Genomic DNA, 16,243 nt, shown 5'->3' with positions numbered 1-16,243 from the left:
GGAGCAGAGCAGGCAGAAGGACCGAGGTACACTGCTGAGGGGAGCAGCGGGCGACAGGAGAGGTCTGCGCGCCATGCGGGACCCTCATCCGGTGGCCGGGGAGCAGCCGGGGATCGAACCGGCGCTGCAGAGGCTGCGGGCAGCTTCGCAACCCAGCGCTCAACCGCTGCGCCACCAGGGAGCCCCTAATGAAATGTTCTTGATAATATCTAAAGTCTGCTCCGTGAGAACTGAATGTGGGAATTAACATAAAAAGCAATTTCATATACACATGCCAGCAGAGAACTAACTGAATTTGTTTCATTCACAAGAGCAAGGGGGGAAAATATCTCAAATTGCACTTGATTTCAACATACCAAGCCAAACAACTAATAAACCACCCACAAAGAATGAACTCGTCATTCTGCAAATACAAATTATAATATTATGATATGCATAAGTAGAACAAACCTGGCCTTTTATTGAAAGGAGGAGGAGTCAAATATCCTGAAAGGGTTGGGACTAGCCGCAGTCCCTCAGGAACTTCCTGTTGTCACCACACCTCTGGATTAGTTCGGTCTCTGAGCTCACGCTGAGCAGAGCTCTCAGTAGGGACTCCCGGGCTCGGAGAGGGAAAGGCTTCTTGTGAATGGGACACTCACTCTCTCCAGTTTCCACATGTGGAGATTATACTTCTTCATCAGTTTGATATGCTTGGTGAGATCAGGTATGTCACTTATTAAATAATTTTCTCAATTTTTAAGAAAAAATAGTCTTACTGTCATTTTGCAACTTCACATTCTTCAATGCACTTTTTAAAGTTCCACACGTTCTTTTTTAATGAAAGAAAATATGTATTAAATGAACTTTCTAATTTGGAAAGATATTACTTTTCCTAGTAATAAAAGAAACTATTATTCTTTTGAGTTAGTGTATTCTTCTGATGTACAAAAATTAAATATGCTGAAAAATCTAGCATAGGATTATTTTCTTTCATTGTTAAATTTTCTGTGCCTTTCACCTCTAAGAAATAAAGGAATTTATTTTCTGGAAATTTTAAATTTTATTCCATTATACTATTAAGTGTGTGAAGGGTAGGTTTTTAATAGTTTTTATGTTGAGGATTTATTTAAATTATTCTTTTAGAAAAACATGATTTATACACATAAACCTTAGCATGATGCCTGGGATATTGATAATTTAAAATTATTAATTATAAATTATAAGGAAAAGATCAAAACAGTGTTGTACACAGCAAAGTAACAAAAATAAGGTGAAATGCTTAAAAAAAAAAAAACACCTCAATACTTCCATGTGGAATTCAACTACTCTTAAGTTTCCTGGAAGAAAAAAACCTCAGTACTCCTCAGCCTTTTTAGGAATCCAGTTCTTTTTCACACTGCTGTAATGATGAAGAATAGTAAGGTTATTTTTTCAGGGAATCATGTAATATATTAGCACTCATAAAAATGTTCACATCTTTAGTAAAACCATTGAGGGGAATTCATTAAAAAGAAATAACTTTTTTTTTTACATCATTGCTCATTATTAAACAATATTTGCTCCCTCCCACCCCCTCAGGTGTAGTCCCCATAGAGTTTTCTTCACCAATGAACCCATGCACCATCACCACAGCCTCCTGTGCTCCTCCCTCCCTCCCTAGGATCCTTCTCCTCCCTCCTTCCCTGCAGGATGTCTCTGATTTATAATTGTCCATTTTTGCTTTGTTGTGATTTTTTTTACACTGACGTCTTATTTGGTTCCCTTATATTCCTGCTATAGGTGAAACCATCCGATATTTTTCTTCAAAAGAAATAACTTTTAAAAAGAACTGGAAAACCTAGTATACAAAGATGTTTCTGTTTTTTATAATAACTTAAAGCTAGATGGATCAGATATGCACCTACATACAGAAATGAATCCAGTATAGTATATCAACTTTTTTAAAAATGTGACCTTTAAAATAATTCTGAAGCTACGCAGAAATGTACACTTGTTTATAAAATAGTGCAAAGTAGAATAAACAGCTCAAATTTGTAGATAAATTAAGATTACAACTATGTTAAAATCGTGTATGTCCTTAAATAAAGTTCAGAAGAGAAATGAAAAATTTTAAATATTTGTATTAGCTTCAGGCCTATAAGTTTAACGTTTCTTAATTTGTGCTTGTGAAGTTGGTTTAATAGTAAGTGAAATTAGAGTACTAGTGATATTTTTAACTGACAAGTCAGCATTCTAAAGTATTATCATTTAAAAATTTTTAATGAAAGATAAAAAAAATTGACACTGAAAAAATTTCAGGGCAATGAGGATTAACCCTCACACAAAAACCTGATGATGACATGTGGGCATTTTCTTGCAGTCTCCTATTATATATGTCTATTTATTTTAAAAATGTGACCTTTAAAAATAGAACTTAATTATTTTGCGACCTGCCTTTTTACTTAACATTATCTCATCAGTAAAGATTTATTTTAAATGATTCTGGAAGAGTCACTGCTGCTTCATGGAATCTAAGCAGAGAGAGACACACCACAGCAAATTCTGTGGCTACAAGCTAAATCTAGACTTCTCGGTATTTGCCAAATATGACCTTGGAACTTTCATGGGGGAAGTTGTTGAATAATACGCATCTGAAAGCAGAAAGTATTAATCACAAATTGACTTTTTGTTTTTCCCTTTTTGTTTTCTTTGACTAGCAGCCCAAAAATTAGCAAGTATTAAGATGATTCAAAATCCCAAGGATACAAGTCATTCACTTTTGGAAAACTTTCTTTCCTTATTCTAGCATCTGAAATAATGATAAGAATGTTTACCATAATCTTATCGGGGATAAAGCAACGGCTGGCAAGCTGTAGTGTGTACCTGAATTACTTGGAGAATTTGTTTAAAATGCAGAGACTTCACCCCCAGAAATCCAGTGCAGTAGGTCCTGGGTGACATCTTGAAATCTGTATTTTTAACAAACCCTCAGAGTTTTTCAGGTGTGATGGCCCAAGGAACACACACTGATAAATATTGTTCTAAATGAAAACTGTTGTCATAAATATTTACAAGAGTTACTCTGTTAGCAATATTTTGGCCTATGGCAATATGTGTAAGACCAGGCAGATATTTTCCTGGAGAATACAGCTTGGTGCCCCAAACAATTGTTTCCATAGATATTGAAAATCCTGTGCAGATGATACATAACTCTGCTTGTGTGCCTCATTTTACTAACTTGAAGGCAAGGTGAGTGAAGGGGTGGGTTGCATATTTATTCACATGATTAAGAGATGACTGTGAAGAAATCTGGCATCTCATTTGTTTTCTCAGTTATAGTCTCAAGAAATACAGCCGGCGGTTAATAGCAGAGATGTCCTTCCAACCGAGAGGGCATTTTGCCCATCTGCTTCTTGCCTGTCTGTGCCTGAGAAAAAAAAAAGGAATGAGAGTCTACTAGGTTTGTCCCTGGCCAACTGTGGACAGTGACAATTTGACTTAGGATGGATTTTTTAAAGAAATATTTATTTATTTATTTATTATTATTTAATTTATTATTTAAGCATGCATGCATGCATGCATACAAGAGCTGCAGTGCAGGCCGTGGGTGGAGGGGGAGAGGGGTGTTGAGAGGATTCACCAGAGACAATTAGGAACAGAACAGGAGGATTGACTGAAATTCACTGCTGAATGGGGCAGCAGGCGAGTCAGGAGAGGTCTGCTATGCCATGTGGGTTAGCTCCCTGGTCAGGATCAGACTCCTGCTGCAGTGGCTTCATGGTGCTCATTTAACACCTTGAGCCAACAGGGAGATCCCTAGGGTGGATTTCTAATGCCCATTTAGTGTATCCCTCTGCATTAGGAAAGTGTAAATGGACTTGCCATTTAGATTTAAATAATTTAACGGTAGGGACAAGTCACCTCCCCCTTCTACTAAAAAAATAGAGAACCAGGACCTCCCTGGTGATGCAAGGGGTTAAGTACTCACTGTAAAGCTATGCACGGCCTCTGCAGCAAGAGTTCCATGCCCTGTTGGGCCCAGGAGATACCCACATGGCGCAGCAGACTTCTCCTGTCTTGCCCGCTGCTCCCCTCAGCAGTGTATTTCAGTCAGTCTGCCTGTTCTGCTCCCCACTCTGTCTCTGGTGAATCCTCTTATCCCCCGCACCTCTGGCCTGCACCCCAGTGCTTGAATGCACAAATAAATAAATCTTAAAAAAAAAATAGGGAGCCAACTCTTTTTAATTTCTGTAAGGCAAAATTTCTGGCCTAAAGAGATTTTTATTTCTGTGACTTTTGGAAATTCCTTCAGAACATTGTTTTCAGACAAGTGTGAGTGTGCTCAGGTGTGGGTGTGGATTGCAGCAATCTTCCCGGCTTCTTCAGTAAACACGTGGTGAGCTGTGTCCGAGACACTGACTAGCAGCCACTGCTCCACATATAGCCTACACAAAATGTCTCCCTGAGCCTTGCTCTGCATCTCAGTAAATATGTTCAGGCAGTATTGAGTGAATATACCTGATATTGGACCTCTGTTCTAAAGAAGTTGCTAACGTACTTCTCTGTACTGGGTTTGGGTTTGAGGGGGAGCTTGTGTATGTCTTAGAACCCCAAAACTTGAAATGAAAGGAGTGCGGCCATTTGGATTGAACTCCCTGACTGAATACCAAGCAAGTTTAAATTAGGTGGAAGTTCATGGTTTTCATTTGGGTATGCAGGTGATGGACTGAACTTCACCAACCATGAGTCTAAGAAAAACTGGTAACTTTTATTTTTAATCAGTTGACTTAGCCATGTTGAGAGGTTTGATGTGAACCTACTTTTGATTTTTGAGTCTTATAGACTCTCAGAACTTTCTCTCCTTTTGCTCACATTTATAGTTACTTCATTAGTGGGTTATCCATAAATTCACCTGTTCACCAAAACGTCTTGGATGTGGAAGTCTTCTCTTTTTGAAGTTTTCCTCCAATCAGATATGTGGGAAATGAAATCAGTTTTCTCCAAAAGCAGGTAGAAGCAAAAATGCCAGAACTGAGCATCACACAGAGGCTGCATGCAGCTTTATTTTAGCTTCAAGCCAGTGTGGCCTTTGAAGACAGAGCAAAAGGATCCTTTTCCTTGGAAGTTTAATCCAAAAAGGAGCCAGATTGTCAGCGGTCAGTCTTGTCTCAGAGAATCACACTTTCCCAACATGCTGGGGTTCTTAGGAAATAAGTCACTCCACAGAAGTAGATGTCTGTTTTCTCCATTGTATCCTAAAGAAACATAACCAATAGTTAAGGTAGAGATGTCTTTCCAATCAAGAGGGTATTTTGTCTACCCAACCCAATTTTAAGCAATCTGGTTAAGATTAAGCAACAGTTGTATTTAGTCCCTAAGCTTTAAAATAAGAGTTTATTTTGCACAGGCACAGTCACAAACCCTCTCCTGCAACAGACTGACCAAGGTTGTGGGTTGAATGCAACTTTCAGTGGTAGAAAATGGATAACCATCAACCTTGGCCCCCAAGGGGAAAGAAAACTAATTGGAAAACTCAGAGCCTGTTTTGATTTTTTTTTTTTTTTTTAAGAGGCATGTTTTTATTTATTTATTTATTATATTTGTTTGTTTTGTTTATACATGCACTGGGTACAGTCAGAAGCGCGGGAGGGTGAGAGAATTCACCAGAGCCAGAGCGGGGAGCAGAGCAGGCAGAAGGGCTGAAGTACACTGCTGAGGGGAGCAGCGGGTGGCAGGAGAGGTCTGCGCACCATGTGGGATCCTCCTCCGGTGGCCGGGGAGCAGCCGGGGATCGAACCGGCGCCGCAGAGGCCGCGGGCAGCTTCGCAACCCAGCGCTCAACCGCTGCGCCACCGGGGAGGCCCGAGCCTGTTTTGATTTTGACAGAAAAAGTGAAACTTCTGCCCACCCACCTCCATGACTTTTCATCTTTTGATCATTCTGTTACTGGAGTTTGGGGTCTGACTACTCATCTATCATAAATCAAAACTCAGACAAGGAAGGGAGGTGAAAAGAAGTAGGTTGAATCAAGAGCTGGCATCCTGAGGAAATGGCAGCTTACTGTTTCAAAGGCTATCTCCCCAGACTGAGGAGAAGCAGGGTCTTATATGGGGGATTACTAAGAAAATTGAGGGGCTAAAGAGTCTGTGTCAGTAGAATTTCAGAGAAATAGGTAGGGTGTTTTAGGAACTGCATTCATATCACTTTTTCTTCCAAGTTTGGTCTTGACCATCTCTGCCATGGTTCTGCTGGGTATTGATATTGTGGCTTAACCCTTGTGGTCTGGATTTCTATAGTTTTGTCTTTAAGGAAAGATAAATTGAAACAGAGCAAAGACAAGGATGTTATGGTTACCAGGCCAGTGACAATTCCCTCCTTTATATCCTGCTGCTCATTCTTTTTTTCTTTTTTTAAGATTTATTTTTATTTATTTATGCATACAAGGATAAACAGGCCAGAGATACAGGGGGCAAGAGGATTCATCAGAGACAGAGTGGGGAGGAGAATACTGAAATATTCTGCTGAAACACAATGCTGAGGGGAGCAGCAGGTGAGACAGGAGAGGTCTGCTGAGCCATGTGGGTTAGTTCCCTGGCTGGAGTGTTGTGTGGCTGGATAGCTTCATAGTGCTGAGACTTTAACCCCTGCACCACCAGGGAGGCCCCTGCTGCTCATTCTTTAAGGGCAATGGGCAGAGGTTCAGCTTCTGGAATGACTTTCTGCTGAATAGTTTGGGGGCCCACAGAGGAGCAGAATCTTTCACTCCATAACTTGACCTATGACAACCTGGTTGTCACAGGGTTGCAATCCCAATTGCTTATATCCTTGAATTACAGTTATTTAGAAGTTCTAATGTTTTACCTTTTGAAGACAAAAGGGACTGACTAATTCAGGAGACAAAGGGTAAAGATCAAAAGAAATAAGTCTATCACAGTAACAGTTGTCATGGGAGTGAGTAAGGACCCAGTTCATCCAAACCAGTTGAAAAAGACTTTCTAGGCATCTGGAACCAGCATTCAGTTGTTTCAAGTTGCCCCACCTCTTGGTAGTCCCTTCTTTCTCTGTGTTTTCAGTTCCCTACTGACCTTGGAGCTAAAGGTCAGTTCAAGGTTGTTATTACTGTCTCTGTAAATACAGGCGTCAGAGAGAGAAAGAAAGCTAGGTATGTTTTTTCTTTTACGCTCTTTAGGAACCCAGAGCAATTTAATTATTTAGCCTCAGTTATTATTCCATGAAAATGTGAACTGCTTGGAACCATTTTAAAACATTTTTATTGCTATAATTCACATATTATGCGATCCATCCACTTAGAATGTACAATTCAATGGTTTTAGAATGTCCACAGGTATGTGCAACTATGCCCTGTCACTTTTAGAATGTAATCAAGAGGCCAAAAATGAACCTAGTGCCCTTTAGCTATCTCACCCCTATCTCCCCATCTGCCTCTACCCCCAACCCAAGCAACAACTAAGTTATTTCTTGTCTCTGTAGATTTCCATATTCTGGACATTTCATGTAAATGGAATCATAAGATATGTGTTTTTTTGTGACTGGCTTCTTTCACTTATCATAATGTTTTCAAGATTCATCCTTTTTGTAGCATATCTTCTTCAAGATTGAATCTTCTTCTTCATAGATTCAAGATTGAAGATTGAATCTATCTTCTTCAAGATGAATCTTCAAGATTCATCTTTTTTGTAGCATATCATCTTTGTTAACTAAAGGATTTTTTAATTAACCATCCTTTCCCTCCCCCCTAAAAAAACTTGACATAAAGGTGACAAATCAGCTACCTGATCAACATCTTAATTACAAAATGAAGTATGGCTATTTCCACATATTTAAATTAAAATTAAAAGAAATTTTAATTTCTTGTTACACTTATTTTTTAGATTTGGGTTGTCTTTAATTATGAAGCTCACCCTGAAATGTTTCCCTGAATAGATGCTTCTTGTTCCTTCAAATCCTTGCTTACAGATCTTAGAATTTTCCATCCAAAATGATTAGCTAAGTTTCTAAGGAATGAGGAACAAGCCTCTTATTTTAATGAGAAAAATGATGGCTAATATTGACTTTTCATTTTACCTTGACAGAGCCAGAACCAAACCCGGACCAGGTAGGAACACAGCCACCTGTACACTGGCTAACAAATCTTCCCTTTTCCAAAATCCTTAATTGGCTTAAGGAAACTAAAATGATAAAGGAAATGAATTGATATTTGTTGAACACTTGTTTTTATATCAAATCCCACTCTAAGCAATTTATTTCGCTTAGTCTTCATCACAACCCCTTTTTTTAAAAAAAGATTTATTTTATTTATTTATGCATACAAGAGCTGGGGTGTAGGCCAAAGGTGTGTGTGGGAGGGGCACGAGGGTGAGAGGATTCACCAGAGAGACAGAGTAGGAAACAGAACAGGCGGATTGACTAAGATACACTGCTGAGGGGAGCAGAGGACAAGACAGGAGAGGTCTGCCGAGCCATGTGGGGCACCTCCCTGGCTGAAGATCGAACTCCTGCTGCTCTGGCTGTGGATTGCTTGCTAGTGCTGAGACTTAACTTCTTGCACCACCTGGGAGGCCCACAACCCTTTTTGATCAATATTTATCATCAACATTATCAATAATTACTAATTTTTCAGCACCTATTATTATGATCATATTACACAAATGAAACTGTGGCCCAGGAGGTTCAGTATTCATTCATTTCCAGGATCATGTAGCTGTAGGCAATGGAGTCGATCTTAAATCTATGTCTGCAACTCCAAAACCTGAGCCCTTTCCGAAATCATGTATTTTTTGTTTAAGACGTTAGTCCGGGTTGGCAAGCTTTTTCTGTAAAGGGCCGTATAGTAAATGTTGTCTGCTTGGTGGACCACCAGTCACTCAATGATGCCTTTTGGCAGGAAAGCAACTGTAGACCAGACATCAGCATGGCTTAATTTGGCCATGGACATTTGATTATAACAAGATGTCACAGGCACAAATATGTTATCTCACAAGATTCTATAGCCACATTTCCCTGGCATCCTACCCAGTTATGTTCCTTTTACTTTAACAGAGGGAAGGCAATAAATGACAATCAGGCCTCCTTTATCTGGGAGTCTGAATTCCTCATGGGATGGGAATCATTGTGATTTTCCAATAGTCAACAGGAAATAGCCTTCCAAGTAATTGAATTTCAAAGTAACCTGCAAAGGAAAGGCAAAGTTTCTCCAGTTTCTAAGAAGAGGTTAAGCTTTAGAAACCAGTTTAACATGTTCTGTGGTTACTCAGTTGGCTTGTCAACACTAACTCAGAGCAAACTTGACTTTGTAACAAAATGACAAAATAACCAAAAAGAGGTCAGCTTTCTGAAAGCATAAAACTAATTAATCATTTAAAAAATTCAAGCATAAAGTTGAACTTAAGGAATTGCATTTTTGAGATTGAAGCAATTTAACATATTGGCCACTCACAAATATTTAGTGTTTGTATGCTGTCCAAATTGCTGAGAATAGGGTCCATTCACAAGACGAATTCCTGTGCTAAGTTGTGAGGACACAATATTGGACAAAAAATAACACAGTAACTGCCTTCAAGGAACTTAAACTGACTTGTTACATGGTCCAAATAGGTAAATTTAATGTTTTCTTTTAAAACTGTTATTAATTCTGAGATAAGGGGATTAATAACCTTAGGTGATTTTAAGGTTTATTTTTATTTATTTATGCATAGAAGAAGTGAGGTGTAGGCCAGAGGCGGGGGCAGGGGGTGAGGATTCACCAGAGACAGAATGGGGAGCAGAACAGGCAGATGTACTGAAATACTCTGCTAGGGGGAGCACTGGGCAATACAGAAGAGGTCTGCTGGTTCCATATGTGGGTTAGCTCCCTAGCTGGAGATCAAACTCAGTCCCTCAGTGTTGACAGCCTGATAGCAATGAAACTTAGCCCCTACCCCTACACCACCAGGGAGGCCCATCTTAGATGATTTTAATCAAAGAACATCAGAAATAGGATGCAGGATCCACTTTTTTTTGAATATAACATTCCAGACCTTGTCACCTCAGATATATATTTTTTACGTAATGTCAGCTCTAATACATGTGCATTTTGTACTGCACTTATTTCAATAACATTGCTTTATACAGTCTTTTTTTAAAAAAAGATATATTTGTGTATACAAGAACTGGGGTACAGGACAGAGGTGGGTGTGGGGGTGGTGGTGAGAGGATTCACCAGAGACATTGCAGAGCAGAACAGGCAGATTGACTGAAATACACTGCTGAGGGGAACAGTGGGTGAGACAGGAGAGGTCTCCTGTGCCATGTAGGTCACCTCCCTGGCTGGAAATTGAACTTGTGCTGCAGTGGCTGCTGATAGCTTCATAGAGCTGTGTCTTAACCCTTAGCACCACCAGGGAGGCCCCTGTTATTCTGAATGGCTGAAACATGTGCTGGAAGCTTGATATTCATTTATTCAGGAAATATTTAACGACGCCAACTCTGAGTCAAGCTCTGTTCTTGGCACTGGGAATGAAACAATGGGAGAGCAGATGCGTAGATGAATTATGCTGGAGTGCTTCTGTTAGGGGAGAAGTTATCTCAGCATGATAAAAGGATGTTTCAGGTACCTGGTAGGGAATAAAGCAAGTAACATTGTGAACATATTGTGAACAAACTGGACTGTTTCCCTGATCTAGCAGGCAAAAAAGCTCTGCTTAAGTCAGAGCAGGCTTGTCCTTTTTTGTGTAGCAGCCTGCAGAAATCTGGGGCCTGCTAAAAACCAACTCTTGCTTATCACCAAAGAAACCAGGGAGAAAAATGGGTACCTAGTCTTTGTGTCTCATGATAGATTGTTTAGATGTCATGGTAATAATTAAATCCTGATATGTACCCCTTTGAAACAAAGATGATGTCAATGTAGGAAATCAAGAGATCTAAACCTAGAAACAAAAACCAGACCCTCCCTACCCCAGGAATAATACATTTTTAGTGTAAATGACTCACTGTGACTTTTCCTCTTTTCTACATATGTTGCTCTGTAACAAGATAGATAAACTGAACTCAAACATGCAGGAGTTGAAGCAGTTCTCAATGAGTAAAATTTATTGGACTTTCCAGGATTCAAATCCTCTTTCTGATTACCTAATAAATTTTTTTTTCTATCATTGAGAACTTTTATTTCAGTCAACTTATGAAAAAGAAATTTTCTAAAGTAGTATTCAACGGCCTCCCCTGGTGGCGCAGGCGGTTGAGCGCAGTGCTATGAAGCTGTACGCAGCCTCTGCAGTGCGGGTTCGATCCCAGCCTGCTGGCGAGAATCCAACATGGGGCAGCAGACCTCTCCTGTCTCGCCTGCTGCTCCCCTCAGCAGTGTATTTCAGTCAGTCTGGTCAGTTTGCCTGTTCTGTTCCCCGCTCTGTCTCTGGTGAATCCTCTCACTCTCCTGCGCATCTGACCTGTACCCTGGTTCTTGTATGCATGAATAAATAAATCTTAAAAACAAACAAACAAACAAGGTGGCATTCAATATAAGAAGAAAATAATATCTATACATCCTGCGGGAAGGGTCATCACTTAGACCAAGGAATCCATTTATAGATACAAATGAACTTAGGAATTATATTATCCATTAACCCACCCCCACCTTGAAGAGATCAATAGCAGTCTCCCAAGGGTGAATGGAGAAACCTAGAAGGATTCACAGTGAACAATGATCTATTATAGAACAACTATGGAGCCAGGGAAATATGATTCCAGAGACAATTTTTATGTATAGTCCTTTCTCACTATTCATTGTCATTATGGTCTATAAAGCCAAAGCAATGAATTAGCAAAGCTGAGCATTGCTCCTAGGGAAAATATAGGGATAGGTTCCTGAAAGTCTGTGGTTACAATGATTTTGTTAACTGATCAATACATAATCTTATTTTATATGTTTTTGTGTTTAAAGACCTTTTTAGGTATATATTACTGACTCATTAATATTAAAATCACAGCCAGCAGCACTATAACTCAATGCCTAAGTGATGCTTAGCTAGCACATGTATTTTCTTTGTAAGTATATCGCTTTCTTCTTGAGCTTCAGAAACAGTATTCCAGGGCTATGCCCAGAGGCCATTCTAAACAGTAAAATCACCAAGAAAAAGCACAAAAAGCAAAAAATATGGCACTAAACATACTGTGTAAAGTCTGTCCTCCAACAGACTGTTTGGAGGACGAGAGCTGAAGCAAGAACAGAGTGTTGACCTTAGGTGGGAGCAGGTGTGGGGAGTGATTCAAATCTTTTGTCACTGTGTCCATGTCTAAATGACCACAAAAACACCTTGAGTTTTGTCTTGGCAGTCACAAAAATGTTCTAGAGAGGAGGTGAGTTTGCAAATATGAAATCTATAAATAAAAAGAACTTCCTGTATTTTAATAATAGGAACAAAAAGTGGGTGAATTTGTAAGTCCTGAAAGGAAGGGTCAAGGAAGATATGAGAGGCCAGATAAGTGTATTAACTTTTTCACCTTTCTTGGTAGGAAAAAGGAGATAGAACTATATAGTAAATAGATCAGAAACTCTCTGTGATTGTTACATCAATACACAGAGATGTCAACATTTATTTTTAAACTAAAAAAGGAATCAACTAATCAAAATTACAAAAATAATTTTTAATTAATAAAATCAGATGTAGACATTATTGGATCAGTGGGGAGAAATACTGGGTAAGCTGATGCCTCATCATGTATAGCAGGGGATCATTTGATGTTGGCAAAGGTTAGCAGCTGGACACTGCAAAATTTAATAATCTGTTCCACAACAATCTGAAGGACAGTTTCCAGATGCCAGAATCTACAAGGGTTCACATTTGTGGATATTTAGGTCTGAACAAATGTACCTAAGACTTGAGCAGTTCTGCACAAATTTACTCTTGGCCCTAGGCCACCCACTTACAGACCTTGAAATAGTTTAAGTATTTCACATAAAGTTACAAAGGTAAACACCGAAAGAATTAAAGTAGATTATAAGCTTCCCAGTATAAGAGGGAATATGTAAACAGAGGGGGAAAGAAACCCAAAGAAAAGAGACAGAGTGATTGGTAGAGCAAAAGACAGTAAACCAAAAGTACTAAAATCAGCAAATAGAGCATTAGAGTGTTAAATCCAGTTGTGTCCCTGTGGCTCTTGCAAGAAACAGACACCCAGAAGGAAATGGACGCACAAGAGATCTAGTACAGGAAATGCAGGAAATATGTGTGAAGGATAAAGACAGAGGAGTTTGCAGAAAGAAACTTTACACCACCATGCAGATGTAACATATAAGAAAGGAGAAGAAGAAGGAAGAGCTGGGTAGGAAGAGTTTCAGCACATTCTGAGAATATTCCAGCCAGGCTGAAAGGGAGTCTGTGAGCCAAAGTAACTGATTATTGGGATCCTCCATGAGGCAGGAGAAGCTTGCCTCTCCTGACTGTAGCACCCCACAGTTCTTGGTGGTTGCTGGGCCCAGCTGTTGTGGAGCAAACAGAGGCACATACAACTCAGCTGTGATGCCTGCAGCAGGTTCTCTTGAAAGCAGATCTGAATGAGGCACGTCTGTGGCCACCTGACCAATTATATCTATTTTGCCAATAAATGGCAACTCAGGTATTTTTTCCCATTAATTTTTTTTTTTTTTTTTTTTTTTTTTTTTTTTATAGAGGCATGCTTTATTTATTTGTTTTGCTGGTTTGTTTGTTTGTTTTGTTTATACATGCACTGGGTACAGTCAGAAGCGCGGGATGGTGAGAGAATTCACCAGAGCCAGAGCGGGGAGCAGAGCAGGCAGAAGGACCGAAGTACACTGCTGAGGGGAGCAGCGGGCGGCAGGAGAGGTCTGCACGCCATGTGGGACCCTCCTCCGGTGGCCGGGGAGCAGCCGGGGATCGAACCGGCGCCGCAGAGACCGCGCGCAGCCTCGCAACCCAGCGCTCAACCGCTGCGCCACCGGGGAGGCCCCCCATTAATTTTTTGTAGGTTTTTTTAATAAGGTTTTTTTTAAAGATGTATTTATTTATTTATACAAAAACTGGGGTACAGGCCAGATGCACGGGAGGGTGAGAGGATTCACCAGAGACAGAGCGGGAAACAGAACGGGCAGACTGACAAAATATACTGCTGAGAGGAGCAGTGGGCGAGACAGGAGAGGTCAGCCGTGCCAAGTGGGACCCTCGCTGGCAGGCGGGGATCGAACCAGTGCTGCAGAGGCTGCGGACAGCTTCACAGCGTGGTGCGCAACCGCCTGCGCCACCAGGGGAGGCCCTCCATTAATTTTTTGAATCGAAGTAACATTGGTTTATAATATACAGGTTTCAGGTGTGTTGCATTATAAATCAATGTCTTATATACATTATGTTTGTCACTAAAAGTCTAGTTTCCATCCTTTGGGGTCCATACAATTGACCCCTTTTACCTGATTTACCCACCCCCTCACTTATTTCTTTTTTTATTCAATATTTTATTAATTTTTATTGAGCTAATATTGGTTTACATCAGTATTTGTGTATTTAGGATCTCCACTTCAAATGTTGTTGCTGTACCACATCCAAGACCACCGCACCCACAGTTCAGCCCCATAGTCTTTTGTGCTTTCTCCCCATTTTGTTCTTGCCCCAGGCCCTTTGGGAGTCTCAGTTTTATAATCAACTTCCTTGGATTTGCTGGTAACTTGGCTTTATCTGACCCTCTGTTTTGTTTCTCTATATTCCATATATAAGCAACATCAACTGGTATTTGTCTTTCTTCTTCTTACTTATTTTGCTTAGCATTATCCCCTCCAGTTCCATCCATTTGCAGCAAATGGCAAGAGTTTATCTTTTCTGATAGTTGAGTAGTTTTCCATTGTGTGTATATACCACATCTTATAGTGCCGCAATATACATAGAAGAGCAGGTTTCCCTTTGAATTAATATTTTTGTATTCATCAAAAAGATACCTAGGAGAAAAATTGCTAGGTCTTATGGTAGATCCATTTTTAGTATTTTGAGAAATATTCCATACTGTTTTCCATAGGGACTAAAATAGTTCTACATTCCCACAAACTGTGTGATAAAGTTCCTTTTTTTCTTCACTAACACTTATTGTTTCTGGTCTTTTGAAATGGGCCATTTTCATAGATCCCCCTCACCTATAAAGGTTCTCTTGTGAGATCATAGAACAAAATCCAGAGAGAGTGGGGGGTCCCAAAAAAAAAGAAGAAAAAAGAAAAAGAATAAAATCCAGGCAGGGCTACATATAAGATCCCTAAATATTTTGTTAAAAACAGGCTCACCAAATGCTAACAAAAACAAAATCAAATTATGATAAGAAATATCATTTGGTGGAATTTAAGGCAAATGAAGTACATTAAAATGGAAAAAAAAAGATACACCTGAAAATTTAAGTAATTACAGGAAAAAAATTATGAGGGCCTCCCTGGTGGTGCAATGATTAAGCACAGCACTATGAAGCAATCCGCAGGCTCTGCAGCACGAGTTCGATCCCCGGCCGGCCAGGGAGAAACACACATGGCACAGTAGACCTCTCCTGTCTCACCTGCTGCTCCCCTCAGCAGTGTGTTTCAGTCAATCTGCCTATTCTGCACCCCACTTTGTCTCTGTTGAACCCTCTCACCCCCACACCTCTGGCCTGTACCCCAGCTCTTGTATGTATAAATAAATCAATCTTTAAAAAAATTATGAATAAAAAATTCAATAGTTTGGAGAACTTGAATTTTCCCTTTAGTGTAATGTTGTTGCGGAACTTTGCAAAAGGATTCCTTCATCACTGGCATTTAGATAGATTATTTCCAGATTATGAAAAGAAAGAAGATTCCTGTTCCCCAAGCCAGGCCAAATTATTTAAATTTCCGTTTTGACCACCTCTCTTTTACATGGTGTATATTGTAGGCTGCGATTTTATATTTATTTGTGTGTTTCATTTTCTTAATGCCTGACTGTCCCTCTAAAATACTGCCTGACCAGAGCCTAGTATAGAGTAAATCCTTTTTGAATGAATTACACATATCCCCTGAAGACGAATGATAACATATCAATATATAAAGCTGTTCTAATACTTAGCATTGAGAGAGGAAAAGGAAAATGTTCTATTTTCCATGCAATCCTTATAATGGACTATTCAGGGCACAATGCCATTTTAAAAATAACTGAGACATTAAAAAAATCTGAAGTCAGAGTGGTTCTATCAAATGCAAAATAAAAATTCATTTGATCTGCCCATTTTGCCATGTAGTAACTGTCAATTTTAAGGCTTCTAGTAAAGACTCAGCAAGTCAAGGAAG

General features: G+C 39.7%; 1 protein-coding gene across 1 annotated transcript in view; it reads left to right on the top strand.

Moving 5' to 3' along the window:
• Positions 1-524: 524 nt before the first annotated feature.
• The window catches only part of LIPH (lipase H), a 38,458-nt gene continuing 22,739 nt past the window's right edge, over positions 525-16,243 (top strand). Inside the window, exon 1 of the mRNA XM_037525234.2 lies at positions 525-706. Coding sequence (XP_037381131.1) covers positions 658-706 — 49 coding nt within the window. The 5' untranslated portion in view covers positions 525-657. The remainder of the gene's footprint in view (positions 707-16,243) is intronic.

Source organism: Talpa occidentalis, unplaced genomic scaffold, assembly GCF_014898055.3.
Source record: "Talpa occidentalis isolate TD23 unplaced genomic scaffold, MPIMG_talOcc4v2.1 talOcc4.4, whole genome shotgun sequence".
NCBI classification, from domain to species: Eukaryota; Metazoa; Chordata; class Mammalia; order Eulipotyphla; family Talpidae; genus Talpa; species Talpa occidentalis.
The sequence above is the reverse complement of the archived record's forward strand: the minus strand, read 5'-3'. Positions and strand labels throughout refer to the sequence as shown.